Source organism: Chlamydomonas reinhardtii, chromosome 4, assembly GCF_000002595.2.
Source record: "Chlamydomonas reinhardtii strain CC-503 cw92 mt+ chromosome 4, whole genome shotgun sequence".
Lineage (NCBI taxonomy): Eukaryota > Viridiplantae > Chlorophyta > Chlorophyceae > Chlamydomonadales > Chlamydomonadaceae > Chlamydomonas > Chlamydomonas reinhardtii.
The window spans coordinates 1781998-1797261 of NC_057007.1; the positions used below are offsets into that span (position 1 = coordinate 1781998).

The following is a 15264-nucleotide window of genomic DNA, read 5'->3' on the forward strand; positions in this document are numbered from 1 at the left end:
TCCCATCGCACATCCCCCCACGACGGTCCTTCTGGTCGCGATGACGTTATTGTGTTGTGCAGTGTGCTCTGCTGCTGCGAGCAATGTCTCCAGACCCCAGCCCACTCGAACAGTCGCCCCCCCAGGTGAACCACCAGTTCAGTTCGCCACAGCCCGGAGCCACGGTAAGTAATGATCAGCCCTACCAGGCCCTGCGCAGCAGCTCTTCAGTGCCCGGTTAGTGCCATCTGGCACAAACTGCCCCCAACGCGCACACCAGCTTCCACGACGTTCGTTGGTACAGTGACACCGTAACGCCCGCCCATGAAATCAAACTTCCAGCCAGCCAGCAACTTGTCGGTACAGTAACGCCGGCGTTCGACCAGCCATGCGCTTCTGCTCTGCCCCTGCAAACTGTTTGCTGTCTGCTTACGGGTCTGGGCATCGGCTGCACCCTACGGGACCTCACCAACCTGCCTTGAACCCTGTCCCAATCACACGCCCATGAAATCGGCTTGCACCTGTTCGCGGCAGCACGATCAGCATGGCGTGGCGTGAGGTATGTTCCGCCGTCCACCTCTGGCCTCTGCCCAGCACCCTACTGCCCCACTGTGTGTAGACCTGCTACCGGACGCGAATGCGAATGCACATGACGCCAGAACCAGAAGAGGTCGCTAGTAGTACCGAGATACCGACACTCGAACTCATCGAGACTCAAGTGTGCATTGGCAAGACCGGCCTTAGCGCCGGCGTCGGCGCACGTCGGCGAAATGTCGGTTGTACCGTATTTACAGGGCACACCACAGCCTGGTATGAATCACAATGGTAAGAGCCACGCTCGGCGCTACTGCGGTAGGTTTCCTTCGGCCTACATCAAGAATTGACAAGTCATCGGGTTTGGGCGCATGCCCCCTCCCTCACAAGGTTACACACGGCACCACTATCACGGACTCCAGCGTGGGGACGCCACAACCAGTCTGGCACACACGCAGGTGCGTGAGCGCTACATAAAGGAAGGCTCACCATCATCACCCAGTCACTCCCAACGGGATCGCCGAAGGCCCACACTGCAGTTCTATGCAAGGCCTCTACACTTGTCCAAAAGGTCCCCTCGCATACCGGTCACAACACCGCCACACTCAACCGACGCTGGCGGCACCGCACCTTGCTTCAGACCGTGCGGCCGTGCGGGGTCTCAATTCCAACACCACCACCAACAGCTGCGTGTATGTCCCCCACGACTACCGGATGCCCGTCGTCAGTCACCGCCACTCCATGCCGCGCTCCCCCTCCCCCGCACAGCCGTCGCCGCCATCCCCTGCCGCCGCCGCATCAGCAACAGCCTGCCGCAGCAGCCCAGCCTCCTCGCCCTCGCCCTCGCCCTCCTCCCCCTCGCCATACGAACCCGCAGGCGGGGGATGCAGGCAGCCACCACCCCCCGTGCCCGCCAGCTCCACATACCCGCCCTCCACTCCACCCATGCCCGCCCCGCCACCATCTCCCCCCTCCGCACCGCACCCGGTGCCACCGCCGTAGCCATCACCGCCGCCGCCACCGCTCGCGCCATAGACATGGTCCGCTCCGCCGCTGCCAGTGCCGCCAAGGCCACCGCCGACGCCACCGCCGCCGCCAGGGCCGCCGCCACCACTGGGCGCACCGCTCAGCGGCGGCGCCAGACTGTCCCTCTGGCCCTCGGCGAAGCTGCGCGGCAGCAGCACAAACTGCTGGTGCTGCTGCTGCTGGCTACTGCCGCCGCCGCCGCCACCCGCACTCCTGCCGCCGCCACCGGCGCCGCCGCTCATTGCGCCGCTGTGCTGCTGCTGCCGCTGCTGCTGGCTACCGGTGCCGCCGTACCCGCTGGCGGGGGAGCCCAAATGCTGCTGCGATCCCTGCCGCTGCTGCGGGTAGGCTTGCTGCTGCTGCTGCAGCTGCTGAGAGGAGCGCTGCGACGGGGACGAGGAGTGTGACCTGCCTTGCTGGTACGGCTGCTGGTACGGCTGCTGGTACGACTGCTGGTACTGCCGCTGCTGCGAGCCGCCGCCAGCAACCACAACCGCAGCAGCGCCCACCACCCGAGTGGCGCTGCCCGCGCCGTCCTGCCGCTCCACCTCCATCGCGCCCGGCGCCACGTGCGCCTGCGCCTGCATCAGCTGCAGCTGCAGCGCCTGCTGCTGGTGCTGGTGCTGCTGGTTCTGCAGCTGCTGCTGGTGCGAGTGCGGCGTGTTGGCAATGGCGGCGCCCGCCAAGGCGCCGGACGGCGTGTAGTAGACGCCGCGCGGGCTCTGCGCCTGCTGCTGCTGATGCTGCGGTTGCTTGCTTCCCGGGGTGGCGGCGAGGTGGCGGCTGAACAGCCCCCGCGGCGTCGCGGGTTGGGGCCCCGCCCTGGTGCCGGGCGGGGCGGAGCCGAGGGGCACAGGTGCGGCGGCAGCAGCTGCCGCCGCCGCTGCTGTCGCCGCCGCGGTGAGGAGCTGGCCGGGCGACGCCCGCCCCGGCGAGCCCGCCGCCGGCGAGACGGACCCCAGACCTGCACGCACGAGTTGCTGTATCTGCTGCTGCTGCTGCATCTGCTGCTGCTGCTGGGAGTACGTCTGCGGGTGCAGCTGCATCGTGTGCTCCTGCTGCAGCAGCTGCTGCGAGTGCGGCTGCGAGTGCGGCTGCGAGCGGGGCTGCGAGCGGGGCTGCTGCTGCTGCTGTTGCTGTTGTGCGAAGAGGCCGTTCTGCTGCGACCCCCCAGGCATGGGGGAGCGGCCGGGCTGCTGTTGCTGCTGCACCTGCTGCTGCTGATGGAAGTGCTGCTGCACCTGCATGTGTGTCTGCTGTTGCGGCTGCTGCTGCACGAGCAGCAACCACTGCTGCTGGGATGCGGTTGCGGTCACACCCGGCGGCCGCAGGTGCGCCTCAGCTGTGTCTGCGCCGTACGCCGCCGGCTCCAGCAGCCCCTGCTCGCGCCCGTCGTGCGTGCCTACATGCGTGACCTCACGACTGGTGTGACCCTCGCCCGCCTCCTCCTCCTCCTCTTCGTCCATCTCCGCTGGGCCCTCCGGATAACCACCGGCTTCCTCCAGCGCGCCGCCGCCGTCGCCGCCGCCGCCGCCGGCACCGTCGTCGCCGCCGTGTGGCGCGCCGCCCTCGGCGGCCCGCGCCTCGCCCGCCTCCCAGCCTGCCTCAAGCTGGGGCTGCTGCAGCTGCTGCTGCTGCTGCCCCGCCTCCTCCCCCTCCTCCCCCTCCTCCTGCAGCCGCTTCTGCACGCCCCGGGGGTCGTCCACGTCCATGTTGTCGTCCTGCCGCTCCACAGGCGGGCTGAAGGCGCCGCGAGTGGCGGCCGGCACCGCCGTGGCAGTGTGCTGGCTGCTGCCGCTGGCACCCGGGCCGCCGCCACCAATGCCGCCCGCCACAGGCGCAGTGGTAGGCGAGGTGGTGTCATCCGCAGCAGCGGCGGCTTCGGCGCTGGCGGCGCCGCCCCCGGCGCCTTCGGCGGAAGTACCGCCGACGCCGGCACCTCCGGCGCCAGCGGGGCTGGGGGTGGCGGCGCCGTCAACGGCGCCGCCGCCAAACTCGCGCTGGGCGGCTGCGGCGGCGGCGGCGGCCCGCAGTGCTGCGCCTGCCGGGTGCCGCTGCTGCGGCTGCGAGCGCGGCTGGCTCCCGGACAGCGCCGCCGCCAGCACAGGCGGCGGCGGCGGCGGCGTCACGGCCAGCAGTGGCGGCGGCGGCGGCGGCGGCGGCTGGCTGCCTCGTGCCGAGGGGGGCCGGCTGCCGGGTGGCAGCTGCAGCTGCTGTGAGGGCGCCAGCGGCGCCGACCCCGGTGGCGGTGGCGGCGGAGGCGGAGGCGGTGCTGTCAGGGATGCGGGGCCGGGCGGCGTGAACTGCGGGTGGCTGCTGGGCTGCGTGCCCGCGGGGGCGGTGCTGGCAGAGCCGGCGGCGGCGGCGGCGGCGGCGGCGGCGGCGGTTCCCGGGTGCTGCTGCTGCTGATGGTACTGCTGCTGCTGCTGTTGGTACTGCTGTTGGTGGTGGTGCTGCTGAGAGGGCGCCAGCGAGGCATCTGCGCACAGGTTCGGGCACAAGGGGCGCAGGCGCGGGGCGCAGGGGGGGCATAACCGTGAGTGAGGCCGAGGCGGGGGCAAGCACGACTGCGTGCATGTGCAATGCGGCGGCGGCGGGCTGCCGCGGCACGTGGTGTCGGGCAGGGCCAAGCACGCGATGCAGCCCGCAGCAACGGCCAGTCCCCGTGCACCCATGAAGCCAGTGCAATCCTGCAACCGTGCACCCATGCAGCCAGTGCAATCCTGCAACCTTGCACCCATGCAGCCAGTGCAATCCTGCAACCTTGCACCCATGCAGCCAGTGCAATCCTGCAACCATGCACTCACCGCTGCGGCCCACGGCCCCGGCCGGCGTCGCCCGCTGCAGCTGCTGCTGCAGCTGCTGCTGCGACATGAGCTGTAGCTGCTGGGTGAGACCGGGGGTGGCGCCGCCGGCAGTAGCAGCCACGCCGCCGCCCGCCCCAGCGCCACCGGGGGCGGTAAGGGCCAGCGTCGCCAGGGGCCCTGGCGTGGTTCCGGGCGTGGGTGTGGGCGTGGGATAGGCGGCCAGCTGGGAGGCGTGCAGCAGCAACAGCGCGTGGTGGTGCTGGGCGTGGTGGTGGGGCGTCGGCGCCTGTGGCGGAAGCACAGTTGCAGTTATGAGTGCGGTGCCCTATGAGATATGAGAGGTGCTGGTGGGGATGGCGGTGGCGGTGGCGATGTCGACACGAGCGAGAGAGGTGAGCGTGTTTCATCCATGCAATCGAACGTCAAAGCGGGAGGGTAGCCATTCATGCGAACGGATTTATGGAGGGCTGTGTGTGTGAGGGGGAGGGGCTGTAGATACCAGCCCAAGCTAAACCGAACCCTATGCAAAAGGCTGTGAGTTCACATGCCGCGCGCGCAGCAGCAGGGCACACTGACGCACCAGGCTTCCCGGCAGCAGCTGCGACGGCTGTAGCTGGTGCTGTAACTGCTGCTGCGAGGGCGCCAGTGCCCCACCGGTGGTGGCGGCCAGCAGTGCCTGGCGCAGCGCGGAGGGCTGGTCGGCCAGTGCCAACACGCCTGCGTCAGCACAGGATGCAGACAGCGCATAACAAGTTACTGGAACATCCTGTAGGGCTAGGGCAGCGCAATTGGGACAAGCGAGGTGAGCGAGAGTGTGTTGGCGCGAGAGTGTGTTGGCGCGAGGATGGCTCGAGCTTCGTGGCTTGCCCGCCCTGCCAACAACACCCAAAAACGGAAAGGTCGAAAGCGCTCGCTCATCCTAAGCTCCCTCAGGCAGCACAGACGCTTCAGAGCCAGCGAAATACCGCTGGCGGCGGCGCCCTAAATATCAATCCCTGGCGGCCAGGAAGAACTGAGCATCGGAAACAACTTCCTGGCGGTAGGGTGCTCCTTCTCACCGGTGCGCTCATCACTGCAGGTCGCCGGCAGCTGCAGCGCCTCAGCCGCCGCCGCCGCGGCCGCCGCCTGCGTGCCCACCAGCACGCCTCCGCCTCCGCCACCACCCATCCCCATCCCCAGCCCGCCCATGCTCAAGCCCAAGCCAAGCCCCCGCTGTGACGGCTGCAGCGACGCCAGCAGCTGTGTGCCGTGCTGCCCCGCCGCCGCCGCGGCGGCGGCGGCGGCGGCCGCTGCCGCCGCCAGGTCGCCGCCGGCTCCGCCGTCGCGGGCGGCGTCCGCCGCGGCAGCAGCGGCTGCCGCCGCCGCGGCGGCGGCGGCGGCGCCGACGTTTGTTCCATCGGCTCCGGCTGTGGCGAGGGCGTCTGCGAACTGGTTGGAGAGGTGGGAGTGCATGGCTGAGAAGGCGGCCACGGTCTGCTGCATGGCCGTCAGGAACTGCAGGACGAGGAAAGAAAGGGGGCCGGGAGGGGAAGGCAGGAAGAGGGGGGTTGCGGTGTAAAACGGCGTTGAAGGGAAAGATGCAGCGAAGCGGGGCTGCATCCTGCCCTTCTGAGCGTGTCATGTTCCTTACTGGGAACGGCACAAACGCAACCCTTCCCCCAGTACGGTCACCAGAATTTCCCCGTCACGGTCATAGTACATCCCCCATCACCGTCACCATAATCCCCTCCCCCCCGTGCCAGTCACCGTACTTGCCGCGCACCTGCTCCGACTGCGCGTGGCTCTTGGCCAGCCCCAGCAGCCGCACGTGCCGGCCCGCCAGCTCCTCGGACGCCGCGGCAGCCCGCTCGCGCGCCTCCGCCAGCTGCAGGTCCCGGCAACAACAGGCAACAACAGGAAACGCAAGGCAGCAAGTCGGCGACAACAGCACACGCGACAGTACTAACGGCAACAATAGGAAACGCAAGGCAGCAAGTCGGCGACAGCAGTGCACGCGACAGTACCGTATCAACGGCAACAACAGGAAACGCAAGGAAGCAAGTCGGCGGACATGACAGCAGCAACGACGCAGCTACAACCCAGCTGTCTCGTGGAGCACATCGACATGCAGTTCACACACATACACGCCCTGTAACTCCCGTTCCTGACAACTTCGAAGGGCCTTTTCCGGTCGATACACGCCCTCACGCCACCGCAGCACTCACCGCCCGCCGCGCCTCCTCCAGCTGGCTCCTAAGCGACAGCGCCTCCTCCGCGCCGGCTGTTGGTGGGGTTAACGTTGAATCAATGGGGTGGTGGGGTGTTGGTGGGGTGTTGGTGGAGTGTTGGTGGGTGTGAGGGGCAGCGGGGGGATGTGGGGCAGTAACGACAGCCACACACACACCCGGGTCACAGCAGCAGCAGCAGCAGCCCGCAGTTTGGCGCATACGCGCGGCAGCTGGAAGCCCACAGCTGCAAGCCACGCCACCCGTCCGCCCACCCCGCCCTCTGGCTACAATCCCGCTTCTTCTTAAAAACCATGAAGGTAATGCATCCTGCCCTCCGGCCTGCTTCCTCCACCACGCACCGCAGGCCCTCCCCCGCCCTCACCCCACCCGCTGATACCCCCCTGCTGCTATCCTCTGTTCCCAATGTTTGTTAACCTTGCAACCCCACGCGCTCACCCCGCCGGCCGCGCTGCTCCTCCTCCGCGTTGGCTCGCGCGCCCCGCGCTTCCGCCTCCGCCGCCTCCACCATGCGCCGCACTGCCGCCGTGGACGCCCGCTCCGCCTCCACCTGCTGAGCCAGGCGGTCGGCGCGCTCCTGTGCAGCCAAGCAGGGTGGGGTGGCGTGGAGTTACGTGCGTGATAACTAGAAAGTCGTGGCCACGCGCAGTGGTACAGCAGGCGCGTTAGGAGGCGGGCTTACAATCATGATTACCGTACGTTTAGCTGTAGTTTACTGTACCACGCACCTTGGATTACAATTGTTTGTACACCCCCTAAACCGGATACTAGTTTGTACCACGCACCCCACGGAGTGGCAACTTTACAGAACCACGCAGCCGTGAACTGCGTGGTTTGTGGTCCCAAGTGTGCGTGCTAAAGGGGCAAGTGTTGCTAGGCAACACAGTGGTAAAACTGCAGACCATGCATGCTGCAACCGCCACCGCCGCCACCACGGACCACCGCAACCGCCCCAGCCCCAGCACTCTAGTCCGACTCCTCGCTCTCCTCAGAGTACTCCGGAATGGACACTCCGTGTTCGTTATAGTTGTAGCACTAGCACGGATAATTGGACGATTTGGCGAATTCGGCGGCGCGGCACGCCCCAGATGGGCATTTCTATGGAACCCCGCATCCCTCCCGAAACAATTCGTGCAGAACCCCGCATCCCCCCCTCAGGTTTCCTGCATTAATGACATGCGTGGTGATACCGACAAGGTACGGTAATCAAGAAGTGGAGTTGTGGGGTTGCAAGGATTGTTACAGAGAACTGACAACGGTAAAATCCCTCCAACCTGCAAACCATCCACACGTCTGTCAGCCCCCCGCCCGCCCGCGCCGCCCCCCACCCCCACCCCCAGGGCCCGCCCACCTGCTCCGCCTTGCGCTCCCGCGCCTCCGCCGCCGCCGCCTCCCGCGCCGCCTCCACCTCCCGCCGCGCGGCCGCCGCCGCCGCCCTCGCCGTCGCGCCCTCCGCCCGCTCCTCCCGCAGCTGCGCGCCCAGCCGCTCCGCCTCCTCACGCGCCGCCTCCGCCTCGCGCCGCGCCTCACCCGCCTCCCGCTCCGCCTGCCGCCGGCCCACCTCCGCTTTCGCCAGCTCGGCGCGGGCCTGCTCCGCCGCGGTGTCGGCCTGTTGGCATTACCGTGCAAGGTTAGGAGTGAGTGAGGTTTGTACTAAGTTGCTGACACTCTCGCGATGTGTCTCGCGCCATGTCTTGCTCAATTGACATAAGCAATCAGCCATTGCTAAGTGACCACCTAGTGCCCAACGTCCTTGAGAGCTGCGTGCTGCCGAGAGCCGTGCGACGGCCCGCCCCCGTGAGAATCCAGTGATTGCGATACCCACCCCATGATTCCCCATTCCCACTGGACATGGGCACTTCAACAATTGTTATCCAACCACTCCGCATGTTCCGGGCAAACGGCTAACCCATTCACCACTTCCAGGCAGCTCCATGCCGCCGCGCCCGCACCTGTCTGGACAACAGCTCGGCCTTGGCCTCGGCGGCGGCGGACAGCGAGCGCAGGTTGTCCTCCCGCGCGGCCAACTGGTGGCGGTCAGGTGGCGGCAGGGGCGGTGGTGGTAAATCATTGTAATGGGCAGAGGAGGGTGGCTGGCTCAGTTGTGGTTGGTGGTTGGATCTTTGGCTACGGCAGGCGATGCGCATGACAAACAAAGCCCGCCTCCCTCCACCGCCACCAACCCCGGGCTGCCTCATCCCGCCCCGCCCCGCCCCACCCCGCCCGGCCCCGCCCTGCCACGCCCTGCCCGCCCCCACGCGTCCTGCCCTGCCACGCCCCGCCCTCCCGCACGCATCCTCCTGCTGCTGCTGCTGCTGCCTCACCGTGGCCTTCTCCGCCGCCGCCCGCTCCGCCGCCCGGGCGTGCTCCTCCTGCAGCGCCCGCAGCGCGCGGCCCGAGTCGTCCGCGTCGCGCCGCGCCGCCTCCAGCTGCCGCCTCAGAGCCTGGCAGCAGGAGCGGGGAGGGATTTGGGTTCAGGGAGGCAGGCGTTGGGTTCAGGGCGTCAGAGGGTTGGGGTCGTGTGGCAGGGTCCCGGGGTTGGGGTCATGGGGTGGGGCCGTGGGGTTGGGGCCCGAGGATCTGGGGTCCGGGGTTTGGGGTCCGTGGGTGGGGCGATATGGCCAGGAACAGGTAAGGTGGGTGGAGCTAGGCGTGCGACAGGAGGAGGAGGGGAAGGGAGGGCAGGACAAGGGCGTGCGACGGGGAAAGAGAAGGGAGAATGAGGGCCTGGGGGTGGGTTGCCTACACGCGGTACAGCGCAGGCACACGCTTGCAAAGGCAGAGCGCGCGACTGCTACTGGCGCGCTGCGACAGAGAAAACACGTGCGCACGAGTCGACGCCGTCAGAGCAAGGCCACCGGAACAAACACCCGAGAAACGAGGGTCATCGCAGGAAGTGCCAGACACTGCCGCACCCTAGCCCATCCGCCTCCTCGCTCCGACTCCGCCTCACCTCCTTGTCGGCCTTCTCCTGCCGCAGCTGCGCCTGCAGCGTCGTAATAGCGTCGCCGCCCGGCGCCGCGCCGCCGCCGCCAGCACCACCGCCGCCGGCAGCAGCAGCGCCACCACCACCGCCACCAGCAGCGGCTGCATACAGCCCAGCCGCCGCGGGCGAGGGCCGGGAGCCCATGCCTGCAGCCGCTGCAGCCGCCGCGGCTGCGGCGGCGGCCGCCGCCGCGGTTCCCGCCGTCCCGCTGTGCGGGTGCATGCCGTAGGAGTGTGTGGCGCCGCCGGCCGTGGTGGTGGCGGTGCTGGGTCGGCGGGTCATGGGCGCGGCGTCGCCGGCCTCCCGCAGCTCGCTGGCCTGCGGCGGTGCCGGATGAGGTGACACGCGTGCGTGTCGTGTCTTGAGGCATGTGTGCGATGCACGGGCGCGCCGTAATGCCCCCAAGCTTTCCTTTTTGCCTTACGCCATTCGCTAGTCTAGAACACGTTATTTGCAGCCGCCACCGCCACCACAGCAATCCACCACCACAGCAGCAACCACACCCGCCCGGCCATCCTCCGCCTTCGTACCGGGCCGATACACACCCGTGTACGCCTACCTTGCGCTTGGTGCCGGTCACAGCCGCTGAGGGGTTGGACGGCACGCTCAGCGCGCCGCCCGCCGCCCCGCCGCCAGAGTTCGAGGTCGGGGCGGGCAGCGCCCCACCGCCACCAGCGCCGCCACTGCCGCCGCTGACATCGGCTCCGGCTCCTGCACCGACGCCGTGGCTACCAGCGGGCGCCTGGAGGCCACTGTAGGCGGCGTGGTGGGCTGGGCCGGGTCCGGCGTGGCCGGGCGTGTGGGTGTGGTGGACGTGAGCGTACGCCAGCGTGTGCGCCGTGTGGGCCGTGGCGGGGGGCTCGCCGCCGCCGCCGCCGCCGCCGCCGCCGCCGCCGCCGTGCTGTAGGTCGTAGATGGGGTGGGGGCCCGGGTGCGGCCGCAGCGACTGCTGCAGCTGCTGTTGCGGTTGCAGGTGGGGCGGCAGCGGTTGCGGGTGCTGCGGCTGCGGCTGCGGTTGCGGCTGTGGGGCCGGCTGTGCGGGCTGGGGGCGGCTGTAGTGGCTGTAGTTGTCGCCGCGCTCGTCCTCCACGTCGGCCCGCACAAACTCGAACCTGAAAATGTATGCGTGTTTTTTAGGAGGGCATTGAAGTTAATGAGGGTCAAAGTACACGCTTTTCGACATTGTTACGAATTGCCGGGTAACCTGCTCCGCATTCCGCATCCAGGTGCAAGGCCTGCTGATGAGCCACACACGGCCACACGACTGGGCAACGGCATTTGTTGGCGCTGCGTGCGTGCACGCACATCCAACTATCCCGCCAACACTCCCCAGCTCACTCGACCACGTCTTGCGGCGGCGAGCTCAGCCGCAGGCGGCAGCCCTCGCTGAGGGCCATGGCGCAGCCGCGCTGCACGCGGGCGTCGTCCACGTAGGTGCCGTTGGTGGAGGTGTCCTCCACAAGCCATTGATCCTGTAGAAGCAGCGGGGACAGCCGGTGCTCGTTAGCAGCGAGCGGGGGTCAGGATTTTGGGGTGCAACTCTAGGGTTGGGGTTAAGTGGGGGCTCGCACGTGGTGTGCAGTCTAGGCAGACTTTGGTGAGGCGCGCGCAAAGAGGTTTGGGCAGCGCGACGTACGCTAGTGATACTAGTTTTGGAAGCCAAAACAGTCCAGCTGCAAAACAGCAGTTTGACATTTTCTCCCGCCGAAGTCGAAGCGAGAACCGTGAATCAGTTCTATGTCAGCGACTTAACCAGAATACAGAAATATCGTACCACATTCGGGTCATAGAAGATGCGGCAGTGGGAGCCCGAGAACTGCGTCAGTTCGGCTGGAAGTCGTAGCGTGTCCGGCCCAGATACATTGCGACCGATTCGGAATGGAACTTTCAACAGCAGCTCGGCGCTGGAGCCAAACTTTTGCTGGCAGAGCTGCGCTGCGAGCAGGGATGTTGGGACAAGCTTCCACAGCGTCATCTCTTGCGCACTTGACGTCGTTCCGTCTTAATAACGCAGCAATGCTTGATTGAGAAAAGAAAAGCGTGCAAAAGGGCAGAGCTGGACAAGCATTTGCACTTAAACTTTGTTTTCAGCGACACGAGGAAGGAAGGTAGTGATATGGCACTATATGCAAGTGAGTAGCAGGGAGTAGTTTAGCTGAGGACCAAGGAGCCATTCGGGCGCTTGTGTCAGCGGCCGACCCTGCTGCGTGCTGAGCCTGCTGCCTTATACGCGCCCATCCCACAGAAATACGCGAGTCAGCTGTCAGCATGTAGATGTACTGCAGATACATCCACAATCCATGACAAACTCTGGGCGCCAATATCATCGAACCGAACTGAGGGCTGTGTTTCACATTTCGAATAATGTGTTGACATCCGGCAACTCCATACTCCATAGTCCATGCCGCGCCCACAAAGTTTCAACAATGGACCTATAAAAATCAGAACATCTGCATGCGCAGCTTGAGCAGCTTGGGCTCCTGCGCGAAAGTGACCCTGCGCATCGCAATCGCGAAACGGAACCTGCTTGAGCACATGGCGGGGGCACTGCTGCGGCTCGCCACCCAGGTCACGCCGCCGCTGCCGCTAGCCAGCGTGCAGCCGAGGCGGCAGCGCTGCAGACGCTGCAAGTGCTGCAGGGGCACAGCCGGGGGGACCCGCTACCCGTGGCGGGCGCTGCTCTCTCACGCTCCCGTGGCGCAGGTGGCGACGCTGGTGGCCACGCTAGCAGCGGCCTGGCAGCGCCTAATGATCAGCAGCACCAGCACCAGCAGAGGCGGTGCCGCCGGTCCTGCCGCCTGTGCTGCTGCTGCTGCTGCTGCTGCTGCTGCTGCTGCTGCTGCTGCTGCTGCTGCTGCTGCTGCTGCTGGTCCTGGCGGTGCTGGCGGTGGTGACGGCGGTGCCGCCAGCAGCGGCGCGACGGCTGTTCCGGTCTATCTGGTCTATCTGGTCTATCTGGTGGGCGCCAGCAGCTCGGTTAGTGTCAATGTGAATGCTTGGCGGAGCAGGCGGACATGCTGTTGCAGCTGCGGAAGCGGCTGCACGAGACGCGGCAAATTGCAGAGTCCAGTGTCAGAACACGACAGGAACAGATGGCGGGCGTGTTGCGTGACATCCTGGAACGCGGGGGGCAAAGGCTGGATGAGGCGCGCGCGGGCACGATGCTCTTCTGGCGGCGGCGTTGACAGGGCCTGCCGGGGCGGCCGCGGCGGCGGCGGCGGCCATGCTGATGACGCTCGTTCTTATTACGAGTACAAGCGCAACTCTGGATTCGTGCCGCATCAATGAAATGCATCGGTGTTACACGACTTGTTGTCCTGTCAGTGCTGCCAAGCACCCAGGCAGACCGGCGCTGTGCATATGCCGATACGCGCGGCGGCCCGAGCCGCCATGTCTAGCTGCTATCCTATCTACCATAAACTCATTCGAAGCGCCAGATCAAGCGCTATTGCGGCGCCACGGTGCCGTCGGCACTATGCCTGCTCCGGATCCCCATGCCACCCCGCGGCTCACCAGCGTCCTCACGCCCTCGTAAACTCATTCGAAGCGCCTTAGAGCCAGGTCAAGCGCTACTGCGGCGTCACCGTTCTCTCGGAACCGTGCATTATCCGCATCCCCGCTCTGCCTTCCCCTCACGGCGGCTCACCAGCGTCCTCACGCCCTCCGACGGCACCGCGAAGCCGCTATCGAGAATGCTTTCAAGACAAACAATGCGAAGCCGAGAAAGCCAGCGGGCACAACGTCGCGTCGAGAAGGCTAACCCAGGCTATCCCCTTCGGACACACACAGCTACCCGGAACTGGTGCCCTGCACCCTGCGCGCACCCCGCCCTCCTGCCAAGCTTGACTCCTCAAGTACGTATCATGCCTCTTCCAATGTCCCCGCATGCCCACCACGCTCATGTGCAAACCCGCTATCCTTCTTGATAGGAAATAGCCTGTCGCTCAAAATAAGGGGTCATTCAGCGGGCGGCCCCAGTGCTGCTCGGCGGCCTTGGTCATCTCGAGGCCACTTTCACTCTGCACGTCGGGGCGGATCAGTGTGGAGGCAATGAGGGTGGTCCAGGCGCAAATGCACTCCCACAGGTTGCGGCAGGGGATGGCGTGACCCAGGCGCTCGAGACCCTACACACACCAGCTGCTCGCCCCCCTCCCCCCCCCCCCCGCTCGCCCATTTCCTGTGTGTGCTTCCCCCTGCGCGCGCGGCTCTGGCGTGGCTTGCATTGCTGAGCGATTAGGTGAGTTCGCGGGGTCCCGGTTTCGCGCCGCAGCAGCTAAGCTAGCCACCTAGACGCATGCACTCAGCTTCTTTACCAACGAGCCTTACTTATCACCACTACTACTCCAGACTACTTGCTTTCAATAGGAACTTAGTATTTTAGCGTTAGCCGCCACGGAAACACGGGGGAACCAGCAGCCTGCCGCTGGCGAAACAACGGTATGGAATGCGTCGCGTGTGCCCGCTGTACCTCTGGACGTCGGCACTTCACTTCATATTTGATACACACCATCCCATGGATGGCTACCCCCCCCACCGCCGGGGGCCGAAGCATGCGACACGGCCTCGCTAGCGGCCTCACTCAGGGTTGCGTAGTTCGTAGTACGCGTACAATGTACTACGTACTGTACTACGTACTGTACGCTGCCCTCGTCGACTAGTACGTTGGAAAATACGTTGTGCTGGGGAAACCAGCGGGGTGGGCCGTGGCAGCGCCGTGGCGGGGCGAGGGGCGCGAGGGGTGCTGGAAAGGATGTCCGTCGAAGTTCGCGAACCATGGCTGCTCTCCGCACTGCAGCTGTGTTTCCTTATAACAATATGAGTATAGTAAATTGAAGGAAATTCCGCTAGAAGACTATGGATGCGGATTACAATTGAAGGGACAGCCCGACAAGCGGGGGCACGCCGTACCCACGCCGCGAAGGGCCATCTGCGACCCAGAGAAACAACACCCGCCCCCTGGTTGGCTGCCGACCTTCATAGTGTTACGCACATGAGTCGAAGCCAAGCCGAAGCCCGCCAAAGCCCCACCGCCACGTAACACCCCTCATCTCGTTTAGGTCTTTTGGCGGCAGCACCAACGCACAACAAGGCGCGACAGGCCAGAGGTCTGCCGACATCCCCATCAAACGCAAGCACCACACATTTTCTCGTCGGCGTCACAGACGCGCAATGACTATGGCCGCGCAAATCCAAATACACACCGACTCGGGCATGGTGCGGGCACACGGGCCGTGTTTGCGTCGGCTTTCCCCCCGGATTTCCTGGCCCAGCGTATTATGTACCGTATTTTAACGTACTGTACTAGAAATCCTAGTACGCTGTATTTATACGCGTATTATGGAGAGAGGGTCGCGTACTAGGCAACCCTGGCCTCACTGCCCATTGCTGATTTCGGGACGGGCGGCATGACACTACGCAGCCGGTCTTACAGGAGCACAGGCTTCTATAAGGGCAGGAATGCACGTCGTGCTCACCACCTTGTAACCACACACAACAACAAAAAAGGAGCAGCGCAACCTGCTCCTGGTCCCGTGCGTGCCGCACCCACGTGCCATCCATCCCACCCTCAGCTGTCGGTTGAGCTCACCGCGGGTCAGGCGGGTCATGTTCTCGATCAGCTGAGTAGCCTGGGGAGCCGGCAGGGCCAGCGTGAGCTGTAGGGTGGTCATGTGGGACACATCCCCAAAGGCCAGCCGCGCGTGGCCCC

General features: G+C 66.0%; 3 protein-coding genes across 3 annotated transcripts in view; 1 reads left to right on the forward strand and 2 right to left on the reverse strand.

Moving 5' to 3' along the window:
- Window positions 1-26: 26 nt before the first annotated feature.
- On the reverse strand, window positions 27-11712 carry CHLRE_04g212050v5 (uncharacterized protein). The gene is made up of 14 exons (XM_043061607.1): window positions 11332-11712; window positions 10896-11029; window positions 10117-10669; window positions 9525-9875; window positions 8896-9015; window positions 8524-8598; window positions 7923-8180; window positions 7010-7148; window positions 6551-6606; window positions 6109-6210; window positions 5405-5840; window positions 4927-5063; window positions 4347-4632; window positions 27-4018 (listed from the first exon to the last, which is right to left on the reverse strand). Exons 1-14 carry the CDS (start codon window positions 11530-11532, stop codon window positions 1242-1244), a joined length of 5625 nt encoding a protein of 1874 aa, XP_042925168.1. The 5' UTR covers window positions 11533-11712; the 3' UTR covers window positions 27-1241.
- Window positions 11713-11812: 100 nt separating this feature from the next.
- CHLRE_04g212000v5 (uncharacterized protein) lies at window positions 11813-12814 on the forward strand. The gene is made up of 2 exons (XM_043061606.1): window positions 11813-12183; window positions 12317-12814. The coding sequence occupies exons 1-2, from the start codon at window positions 12093-12095 to the stop codon at window positions 12547-12549; spliced, it is 324 nt and encodes a 107-aa protein (XP_042925169.1). The 5' UTR covers window positions 11813-12092; the 3' UTR covers window positions 12550-12814.
- Window positions 12815-12845: 31 nt separating this feature from the next.
- Window positions 12846-15264, reverse strand: part of CHLRE_04g211950v5 (uncharacterized protein) — a 6565-nt gene continuing 4146 nt past the window's right edge. The window contains exon 9 of the mRNA XM_043061605.1: window positions 12846-13576. The gene's annotated coding sequence lies outside the window, so the exon portion shown is untranslated. The remainder of the gene's footprint in view (window positions 13577-15264) is intronic.